At 49.7% G+C, this 11,377-nt stretch overlaps 1 protein-coding gene across 6 annotated transcripts in view; it reads left to right on the top strand.

Moving 5' to 3' along the window:
* The first annotated feature begins 1,179 nt into the window (after positions 1 to 1,179).
* Positions 1,180 to 11,377, top strand: part of GASK1A (golgi associated kinase 1A) — a 90,259-nt gene continuing 80,061 nt past the window's right edge. For all 6 annotated transcript variants that reach the window (XR_005197841.1, XR_005197836.1, XR_005197826.1 and 3 more), the window contains exon 1: positions 1,180 to 1,526. Coding sequence is in view for 1 of the 6 variants with exons in the window: in XM_017522579.2 (XP_017378068.1) it covers positions 1,524 to 1,526 (3 nt within the window). In the remaining 5 variants the exon portion in view is untranslated. The remainder of the gene's footprint in view (positions 1,527 to 11,377) is intronic.

Below are 11,377 nucleotides of genomic sequence, written 5' to 3'. Positions count from 1 at the left end.
ATCTAAAATCCTTTTATATAGCATCCAAGAAGTTGCCTAGTTCAGGAAAAAAAAATTACAAGGTGGAAGAGAAGAGGGATGGAGTGTGCAATTTTAAATAGAGTGGTCAGGGAAGGCTTCATTGAAGAGGTGACACTGGGGCAAAGACCTGAAGGAGATGAGGGAGCAAACCATGGGGATATCTGGGGCATTCCAGGGAGAGGGATAACATGTGCAAAGGTCCTGAGGTGGGATCGTGCCTATAGTAAGCAAGGAACAATAAGAAGGTGAGTGTGTCCTGGAGCACACACAGTGCGTGAGAGAGAACGTGCAGAGATAATGCAGAGATAATGTTAGAGAAACAGTGAGGGCCAAAGTGTGAAAGGACTTGTAGGCCCCTGTAAGATGTGGCACGTTACACTGGAGGAGATGTGAAGCCTCTGGGAGGTTTCAATGTTGGAGACTTTTTCAGCCTGGCCCCCAGATTCTCTCAGGGCACCCTACTGCTGACTCTGCCTCCACTGCCTACAGGCTCTTAAGAATCCTGGGGTGCAAACGTTGCTACTGAAGGACACAAGTCATAAAGATGTGTGGGGACTGGTCTATGCTGACCCAGCTGTTAATAATGGGGCCAGCCCTGATTTTGGGACTACAGACCCCCTAAGCCCAGGACACTCCCCAACGACGAGCATATAGACTCTCAGGTCCTGCTCTGACTGTGCCAATGTTGGCAGTAGGTGATCAGGGGAACAAAGGCACTGTGTGCTCCGATGCGGAGAGGCAGTATCAGCCACTTACTTCAGTGACTCTAACAGTGATTAGTTCTCAAGGACAAAAACTCTTCATTGTTAATGAACTTAGTGGTCAACGGATTTTCTTTCCAAATCCCCTTGGGGACTGAACCCAAACAAAGCGAAGAAGTGACAGTAAAAAAAGACTTGTCTTTCTGAGGCTTGGCAGGAGAGGGTGGCAGTTTGGGCAACAGTCAGCTATATCGCCGAGTTGCAGTAGGCTCACCGAGCACCCTCACACCTGAGAGGCGCCCCTCACCAGGCAGGAGGGCAGGCCGAGCGGGGACCGTTCCTTCCTAGCACCTGGGCCCCTCCTCCAGAAGACTGAGGCTGGCGGAGCCCCCGGCAGGGCTTTTATTGTGAAAGGAGCTCCCCCTCCCGTGCTTTCGGGGGAGTGGGGAGGCTGGGCCGGGACGCGCGGCAGGGACTTTGCAAACTAGGCTAACGTCCCCAGTAGACCGCAGAGGCTCGCGGCCGCGGGTAGGCTCCCGCAGATCCCCGTGCAGTCCCCACCCGCGGAGCATCCCGGCGCGCAGCGATCTCACGGGAGTTGGCGCGGGGACGCTTGGGTGCTGGGACGCTTGGGTGCTGGGAAGGTGTGGACCTTCAGTCCAGGAAACCCGTCCCAGCCGAGTAGCCGCGCGTCCCGGGGAGCCCGGCGAGCCACGGCGCCGGGGACGGCCAAGGGGAGGCGGGATGAGTCTGCGGGCCGGCTGAGCGCGCCGAGGAGCGGGCCTGGCCACCGCCGGGGACATGGTAGGACTCGCGAGAAGGAACGCGCGAGCGGAGGGTGGGGCGATCACCGGGACAGGTGGCTGCAGGCAGCGCGCAGGGGCTCTTGCGCCTCCCGAGACCGGAGTTGTTCCCCGAAAGTTGCGTGGGGCGGCGGCGGCTTTCATTTCTGCGCCAGAACCGGGGGCAATCGGCTTTACTGCCCCTTTTGGCGGGGAGGATCGTAATAAGGTTTTTTTTTTTTTACATTACGAATCCGCACACCTTGACCGAACGTAACCCACCCGCAGCTCTGTGCAAACTTCATGCGATCCACAGGGCAGGGAGAGGGGAGCGTTCCCTGGGGAGCCCACGGCAACCTCTGATGAGAAGCTTGTCATTTTAATATTCTCCAAAGCATATGTGAATTTTGTACTATCTTCTCTAGCTTAGCTAAGTATTGATATTAAAAATAATGCCCTAACGTTTATTAACATTGAGTTAAATTGGCTCTAGTGAGGTTCCAATCCGCCTCCCTCTACCTCCCTGACAGGAGGACTATTGGGCAGATGTGGAAGCACTGGTAGGTCTGGGATGTCACAATGAAACCAGGGACCTGTGGACGTGGCCCTTCCATGGATCAGCCTCACAGACACTAACAGGCAGAAAAGAAAAACTCGTTGAGAATGTGGTCCAGGTGGCTTAGCTAAAGCACATATGCAACCCCAGGAAAGGGGCGTCCCTCAGGCCCGGGGGCTGGTTAGTTGCTCTGCTTTTCCTGCAGCAGGAAAGCCCTGAAACCCCAACTGGGCTCCTGCACTTCACTTGGCTCCCCTGTCTGCTTCTGTGCCCTACCGCCTCTTCCCTTCCCCTCCAAGCTCACGGAGGGCAGATTGGAGACCACCAGAGATGCTTCGTGGAGATGCTTGGTGGGGAGTTTCGCTGGGCCTGGAGTTTAGAAGGCTGTTTAGAGACTGCGCTGTAGGATGGAGAGGCTCTGAGAACAGCTCCTTTGCGTGCAGGGGGGCCTGGCAGGTGACTGGAGCAGAGGTGGAGGGCTGGTCATCAGGAGCCCTGAGGGAAGGGTACTTTTGAGGCTAGGGGTGTGTGTATCTTTCACCCTCCCAACATCTATCCAGCTTCAGGCTTTTTCTCAAAGCTGCTAAAAGAAGGAAATAGTGGAATCTTAAGCTTCAAAAGGGGGATTGATTGGGGGTGTAGGATGTGAAACTGAAAAGCGTGCAGATATCCTATTACAGATTCCCTGTTTAGGAGCAAGAGTGTTGCCAGAAGAACGGAGGCCACAGCCATCCACTCGGAGGGGCTTAGCAGTGTGCTGGAGTCTCCTGGCTTCAAAGGCAGCTGTGGCAGAGGTTCTGTGGTCTGTGGCTGAAGCAGAGTGCCCGGAGGAGAGATGGTACCTGCCTACTGCTCAGGCCGCCTCGGGGAACACTGGTGTGTTTGCCCCACTGCCAGCACAAGCTTCCCGTTCTGTGAGTCAGCGCAGCTTCCCGGCTTCACGTCTCTGGCTCTGGGTTTTGGTATTGTGTTGGGAGGAGGACTTGTGTCAACATTTTACTGTGTCCTAGTTCACTTGCGGAGAGAGGGGCCTGATGGGCATCCTCTGGCAGTGAAATGGCCTCGGAGATCTGAAGGCTCTCCTTTGCTTCTCCCTCTGAATGAAGGGTCCTGAGGTCCAGAGACCACAGGGCAGCCTGGCACTGGCTAGAAGCAGCATGGGAAGAGACAGGGGGCTAGGAATCCCTTGGGGACCATAGTTTCCTCTTCTGTAAAATGAGAGATTGGACTAGACGTTATCCAAGGTGCCATTTAGCTCCAAAACTGGGTGATGTGTGAGTAATTTTTAGATTGGATCTCAATCCTAGTGTTGAGCTATCCTTAGCATGAACAACTAAAAAGGTATGAGGAAGAGTCTTAGCTTCCTGACTCGGGCTGTCCCCCTCGCCAGCCCAAATCCAGATGGCACCCAGACCAAAAGATGTTTTCAGGCTCTGCAAGTGATCCCAGTTTGCTGCCAGGGCTGAGAACCACAGGGCGAGAAGGCTGAGAGAACGGGGTGAGGTGGGGGGATGGGAGGGGTGGAAGCTGGGGCTCAAAACTACGCTTCCCAAGATATCCCTATCTCCATAGAATAGTCATTCCTTGAGATAGTCCTAAACTAGTTTTTGAGAAATGATACATGCTATATCATTTCTCATGATATGATATTGCATATATCATATGCTATATCTCTTTGAGGCTCTGTTCATAGAGTATCTTCTTTTAATTCATTACATTGAAATGTGAACTTGCCCAGCTTGTTGGAATGCGGTATCCTTATTCAGTAGTACCCCACTACCAACCTGTTATTGATCCAAGGTACATATGTTGGGAAACTCTGGGCTAGAAATATAAAACTAAAAGCCTAGAATCATTGTCTTTTTGAAAAAGAAAAAAAGAAGAAAAGAACATTGAGCTGCAGCATCTGTGGGGGCATTTTTGATAATCCTGAGGGGTCTGGGGTCATTACCATAGCTTGGTATGTCTTTTTCTAAAGCCAACATTGGAACACTGTCACTTTCTTTCCTTGCAATGGTGGTGGGAGGCTTGGTGTTTGCCAAGGACGCTGTACTTAAATAAAAAAATATTGATAGAATCAGATGTATATGTGTTGGGTTAAAAATTGAAAAAGAAAAATATTGATAGAGAAAGTTGAAACTATTACTGCCAATTAAAAAATGTTTTCCTCCTGGTTTTTGAAAAAAAAAATACAACTTCTGCAGGAACCACGATTATCATTTTGGCGTATTTCCTATTCTCTTTGAGTATTATTTTAAAGAGCTGAGATTTCCACGCATGCAGTTTTGCAGTCTGATTTGTTTTACTTCAGTTTATATCAAAGCGTGGTTGCCATGTCTGCATCTCCAGAAGAATCTTTTGTAACCATACATTTAACGCTCAGTACCAAGATTTTGACAATCATCTCCTCGTTTGTGAACCTTTAGGTCATTTCAGGTTTGGGACTGTTTTCAGTGGCATGTGGCCAGCTTCTCATTATCCATGGAAATGAGGACCTGAGTGCCCAGCTAAGTGGAAATCAGAAAAACTCATAAGAATGAATTGCCCCAGCCTCTTTCTCTATCCAAGCTTTAACTGTGACCACCCTCCCAGGACCCATTGTGCTGTGGGAGGAGTTTCCTATTGCCTGTCCTCACTCTGTGCTGTGGGCAGGTCATTAGGCAGGCAGCAGTGGGGGAAATGGAGTCCCATGGGAGCCCACACAGGGGCCAGTCCTCCTCGGGAGAACCAAGAACTAAAATCCCTGGAAGTTAAGACTCAGAGGAGAAATAGCTGAGGCTGGAAAAGAGATGTGGCCTCCTTAGGGTCACTTGGATCAGGGCTAGGGCACAGGTCTCCTAGTTCTTCCCGCTCCCATGCTGGTCCTGTCACAGGCACTTCAGCCCCTTCGTAGACTTGAGGGATACGGCGTAGCTTGGAGTGGCAGAGGCAAGGCCCAGGGTTTGCAGTCAGAGTGGGGTTTGTACTGGGCTAGGTCACCGTGTGGCTCTGGGTAAGTGCTGCCTTACTCTGAGCCTCAGCCCCTTATCTGTAAAATGAGTCATCGTGAGGAGCAAACGTAGTCATGGAGGTAAAAACACTTGGTGTCTCAAAGGTGCCGTAAGAGTGGGGAGTTTACAAAGGACCCACAAAAATAGGTTAGCTTTTTGTTAGGGTCTAAAACAAATGGTAAGGAAGTCACAGGTTCCTTTCATTCAATACCAATTAAGGGGATGCTTTTGGGACTCTTCTCTAAGTAAGGATCTAGTATAGAAGGATTTTATCTTCAAGTATTTTCTTGCTTCTTTAAGTCTCTCTTTTCATGGGGAAAACCCAGCCTGCAGATGTTCGTCCAGTCTGACCCCCATGTGCCTCCTTGCAGAATGCTGCTGACTAGATAAGAATATAGCTCCCCAAACAGCCACAGACCCTTGGAGTCTAATGCTGGGGTCCCCTCAATGAGTTCCTCTGCACTGAATGAGTCCCAAAAGTTCTCAGGCTCAGCTGAAGAAGAGGTTAAACTGGTTTTGGAATCAGAACCAGGAACCTCGAAATGCAGCTCTTAGGGCCTGTGGGGAATCTGATCTCCTGTCTCTCTTGGGGGTACAGCCCTTACCTGCGGCTCCTGCTACATACCTGACCCAGGCTTTGTGCAGGACTGGGCAGGGGACAGAGTGTTTTAAACAATCCACTGGCCCCAACCATATACTTTTGGGAGTGGCCAGGGATCTGGTCCTATTTCCCAGAGTCAAGCCTGTGGCTCCAGAACTGCCAGCTAAGTAGAAGACAGAAAGTGCTTTATGACAGCGTCTGGTGAATCCTGGGGTCAAGGAGGCTAAGAGTGGAAGGGAAGCAGGATGAGGGCTGACATGAAGGTTGAGGAAACAGCAGGGGCGTAACTGAAGTGCAGATTCAGTCACTCGCCACTTTAGAGTCCAATGAACAAGCGCGAGGTCTGGTATGAAGAAAGTGACTTTATTCTGAAGCTTAGAGGAAGAGGTACAGGCTCTTGCCTTTAAGGGTACCACTTTGCTTTAGTGCAGAAAGCAGGTCCTTTAAAGGAATTCTTGGTGTGAGTGGCATGCAGGGGAGTGAGCAAGCAGGTGGGGGTCTCCGTGACTCCCTTTGGTGCCTTAGCTACTGGGAGTTGAACTAGGACCATCACCAGCAGAGCTAGGTTATGAGGTGGCCGTTGTCTTGAGATACTCTCCAGGTCGGAGAGAGTTTTGGAGCGGGCATACTTCAGGTTGCAATTTGTTATCTCTGGACGCAAGCTCCTGGTGGAAGGTAGCTCAGGCTCTGGAGCTTCTAAGTAAGCACATAGATAAGCTTGCCTTGTCGGGAGTGTTTGGTGAAGGGAAGGTAGAGCTTCTAACTGCATTTCTAAGGAGCTAAGTAGGAAGTGAGGAATGAGGGAAAAGGGGGAAAGAGAGAAGAAAATAATTTTAAAAAATTTATTATCTTTCTCTTAGAAAAGTGGGGGTACTCAGTTATAGGGGCCTCACTCTGATCTCTAGACCTTCACGAGTTCTGAAGGAATGGCTGTCTCTGTGGGCAGGGGCTGAGCTTTACTCTCAAGTGGCATTGGAATTCCTGAGTGGAGGTTCACATTCAATGTGTAAATGTGTGGTAATGCTTCCTCCGTCTCCCTGCCGCCTTGCCATTCATTCATTCATCTATTCATTTATAAAATGCCTGCTTTAAGCCAGACATTGTGTAGGGCAGAAACTACAAAAATCAAAACACATACCCTGCCCGTGGGTAGTACACAGTCTAGTGAGGCCGCCTGCGTGTATGTGTGTATGTGTTGGGGGTGGGGAGTGGTGCAGGAGCAGGTGGTAGGTGGTAGGTTCAGGGGAGAGGGAAGCGAAAAGAAATGCGTCAGCCCTGTGGGCCAAATGTTCTGCTGAAGATACAGAGGAAGGATAGACTCAGGAGTGAATGGGGCAGAGGGAGGCTCCAGGACAGGGAGTATCTGAGGACAACCTGGATTCTGTCAAATAAAGAAAAGAGAAGCCACTATATATCTGTTGGAATAGTTAAAAAGTGAAACGAAACACCCTACAACCTCAAGTACTGGTCAGGATGCCAGCAACGGGAACTCTCATACATGACAGTAGGAAACATGGTAGAAAACAGTGTGTCAGTTTTTTATAAAGTTAAACATACACTTACCATAGAACCCAGCAATCCCATGTCTGTGTATTTATGCAGGAGGAATGAAAACACATGTCTATAAAAAAACCTGGATGCAAATGTTTATAATAGCTTTATTTAGAATTGCCCCAAACTGGAAGCAACCCAAATGTTGTTCAACTGTAGATTGGATAAATGGGGTACGTCCATACCGTGGACGACTCCACAGCAACAGAAAAGAAACCATCGATCCATGCAACAACATGGAGGGATGTCAAAGGCAATATGCCGAGTGGGAGAAACCAATCCTACAGGGTTACATACTGTGGGATTCCTTTTATATGACATTCTGGAAAGGGCAAAACTATCAGGATGGAAAAGAGATCAGCGGTTGCAGGGGTTGGGGTGGAGAGGCTGTGATTACAAAGGGGCAGCACAAAGGAGAACTCTGGAGTGATGGAACTGTTGTGTCCTGATTATGGTGGTGGCCATGCAAATCTATACATGTGTTAAAAGTCAGAACGATACAGAAAATTTCCAGTTTTAATGTATGTAAATTAAAACAAAGAAAAAAAAGAGAGAAAAGCATTCTAGCAGAAGGAATGCTAAAATCCCTGCAAAACCACGTGCAAACCACGTGCAAAATCCCTGGAGGCAAAAATGAGCTGTTAAAAGTTGGCTGGGAAGAAGCCAGGCTGGGACCACAAGGGAACCTCCTGGAGATGGGGCTGGGGTCAGAGTCTGGCTCTTGGATGTGGGTGCTCTCCCCACCCAGCTAAGGGTTTGTGTTATTGTCCCTAGGGCAGAGGGGGCAATGGAAGGGCTTTTGAGCTTGGAGAGGTGAGATTGTGTTTGCATTTTAGAGAGCAGTTGTGGGGGCTGAGAAGAAGGAGCGTGATCCAGGGGACAGGATGGAGGTATGGATTCTGTAGCAGGCCAGAGGGAGCAGGTAGGAGGGATGTTTGGGCAGGAGAGCCCTCCAGCCCTTGGTAATCTCAGGTGCGGAGCCTGAGAGCAGGTCAGGAGCTACTTCAGGTTCTTGTTCAGGCGTCTGTATTTATGGGTCTCTGTTGGCCTTCTTCTTTTCTCTTCATTTTCATTTTCATTTAGTTTTTGGTGATTCTTTTCTAGTCACACTTAGAAATGATCATTACAGAAGTAACGTATTTAACAATGATACTAATCACTTTAATTCTATAAAATCATTTATTATGTTATATTCTTAAGAGCAATGGTGAAATGTTAGATTCTTATCTTTTAATCCTCTGAATTAATTTTGCACATATTGCCTTGGTAATCACAAGAGCAGGACAGATAGAGGCTGGGCGTGGTGGTTCACACCTGTAATCCCAGCACTTTGGGAGCCTGAGGCAGACAGATCACCTGAGGTCGGGAGTTCAAGACCAACCTGGCCAACATGGTGAAACCCTGTCTCTACTGAAAATACAAATATTAGCCGGGTATGGTGGTGCATGCCTGTAGTTCCAGCTACTCGGGAGGCTGAGGCAAGGGAATAGCTTGAACCCAGGAGGCGGAGGCTGCAATGAGCTGAGATCAAGCCACTGGTGACAGAGTGAGACTCTATCTCAAGAAAAAGGGGGAGAGTAGGTTGGAGAGAATTCCAATGATAATTGCATGTACAGGGTTATTTCTGTCCCCCAAGCTACCTTGCCTGTGGTCCCTGATGCCTTCCTCCAGCCAGTATAGACACCTGGCTCCCTTCCTCCTGGGCTCCAACCCAGCTGACTGCCACTGCTGGAGAGTGGGTGGGGGCTGTGGCCGCTGCATCCTCCCTAGCCCAACTTCTCCGCCTGCCATGGGCTTGGATTTCTGCTAAGTGGCCGCAGGAAGGGGCTGTATCACATGCTGTTTACTTGTGGGCAGTTTTTGTTTGGCTTTCGAGGGTGTTTGCTTGCAGTGAGCAAACAGCCTCTTCCAGAACCAGCTGGAGGATTCAAATCCCCCCATCTTGGCTGGGACAGCAGGTTCACAGTTCTATAAGAGCCAAGTTGGGTAGGGATTTTTCTAGAAATGCCATTGGCCAAAGAACTGGTGAAGGACAGCAGAGGGGATAAGACTAGAAGAAAGAAAACAAGAGAAAAACGAGAAGAGTCAGGGCCAGAGACACAGGGATGCGAGACGAAGAGGGTAAGGCACAGAGGCAAGCGAAACCAGCCATGTGGAGAACCTTTCAAGTGTGGGCATGGTGCTGGGCCAGGCAGGTGCCCCTTGCAGCTTGTGAGCGTGCCATGTAGCAGGGCTCCTGGGCCACATGGAACGTACTCTTCGGAGCTGGATTTTGTCAATGGCGTTGCCCTTTGGCAGAGCAGTGCTGTTTTCTTGGATGGACTGAGGGCTGACTGTCACTGCCTGTCTGTGCTTCATATGTTCCAGGGCTGTCCCTAGTGTCAGCTCTGTGTTCCTGCTGGGGAGGCATTATCAGCAGGACAAACCCATCAGTTCCACTGGCCAGTCTTGCTTCTGACCATACTGGCTTTGCAGCAGTGCTGTGAGGTGTCTTTCAATGCACTGGACACTAGGAAATTCTCAAGATATTCTCACAGGGATTTAAAAAGTTACTTTAGTGCTTTTAAATGCTTGGTGATATCTTTGAGATGGGAAGGGAAGACCCAAATAGAGTCAAACCTGTAACATTATAGGGCTGTCATTTCAAACAGTGCAGGAGCCACAGTCCCTTTCATCCTTCACTCCAAAGGAGAGGAAGGAACTGCAGCCCAGGGATGATGTGATAACCCTTCCTGGTCAGCTGGAAGGAAAGTGGGAGATGTGGGGAGGGGGAGACGGTTTCGGGGAACAGCAAGGAGCATGTTTCCTACAGAGCCTGGGAAAAGGCGCATTCATGGATGGGATGGGTCCCCACGTTTGCTTTCTGTCTCCAGGTCTGTGCAATTTCTTTCTTCTAGGTGTCCCATTCTGTCTGTCTGGACTTCCCTTTTAGCGTTGCCATTGACCTTTGTCTTTGGTGAATGTAGAGTTGAGGTAGGATTCTTAGAAACTTGTTCTTTTGAATATTTTCACTGCTTCTCTTCCTGATCTAATTATAGGGGAACATTTTCCTCGATTTTCCATTTGGGCCTGATAGTGCTTTGCAACTCTCTTGTTTTCTCTCTCTGTCTTAAATTGTAAGAGCATACCTGCTTATTGTGGAAAATCCTGCTTGCTTTTGGGTCTCTTTGGAGGAATTTCTGTGTGGTGCTCCCCGCGTTAGACTCACAGCATAGACAGCTGCACCTGCTAGGAGGTCTGCATGGTCAAGAGTCCCTGTGCAGGACCAGGTGTGGTGGCTCATGCTTGTAATCCCAGCACTTTGGAAGGCTGAGGAGGGAGGATCCCTTGAGTTCAGGGGTTCAAGACCAGCCTGGGCAACATAGGGAGACCCTATCTCTACAAAAATTTTAAAATTGGCAGGGCATGGTGGTATGTGCCTGTAGTCCCAGCTACTTGAGAGGCTGAGGTGGGAGGATTGCTTGGGCTCAGGAGGTTGAGGCTGCAGTGAGCTGTGATCATGCCACTGCACTCCAGCGTGGGTGACAGAGTGAGACTCCATTTCAAAAAAAAAAAAAGGAGGGTACATCCTTGGGGGTAACTCCCAACCAGCTTCTCAGAGTGCTGCTCTCCACCTGCTTCTGGGACAACAGTGGTGCTTGTCTGGGTGGAGGAAGGGAGGACAAAGGAAACCCACATTTACTAAGTTTATTTATCAGAGAGGCATCTGCCTGCCATGTGCCCAACCTCCATTTGAGCATTGGGATGAGAATGAGCATGCCCTATACCCCAGGGCCCTCAGGAATTCTGAGTCTTGGGGAGGATGGGGGCAAGCCAACTTGTCTACTTAATGACAGGTGCATTGCCTGCATCCCAGATGTGAAGCTCTGAGTCCCAGGCATGATGTTCTGAGAGTCCCAGGTGTGATGTTCTGAGGGTCCCAGGTGTGATGTTCTGAGGGTCCCAGCTGTGGTGTTCTGAGAGTCCCATGTGTGATGTTCTGAGGGTCCCAGGTATGATGTTCTGAGGGTCCCAGGTGTGGTGTTCTGAGGGTCCCAGGTGTGGTTTTCTGAGGGTCCCAGCTGTGGTGTTCTGAGAGTCCCACGTATGATGTTCTGAGGGTCCCAGTTGTGGTGTTCTGAGGGTCCTAGGTGTGATGTTCTGAGAGTCCCAGGTGTGGTGTTCTGAGGGTGCCA

This window comes from Cebus imitator, unplaced genomic scaffold (assembly GCF_001604975.1).
Source record: "Cebus imitator isolate Cc_AM_T3 unplaced genomic scaffold, Cebus_imitator-1.0 Scaffold0, whole genome shotgun sequence".
In the NCBI taxonomy this organism is placed as follows: domain Eukaryota; kingdom Metazoa; phylum Chordata; class Mammalia; order Primates; family Cebidae; genus Cebus; species Cebus imitator.
The sequence above is the reverse complement of the archived record's forward strand: the minus strand, read 5'-3'. Positions and strand labels throughout refer to the sequence as shown.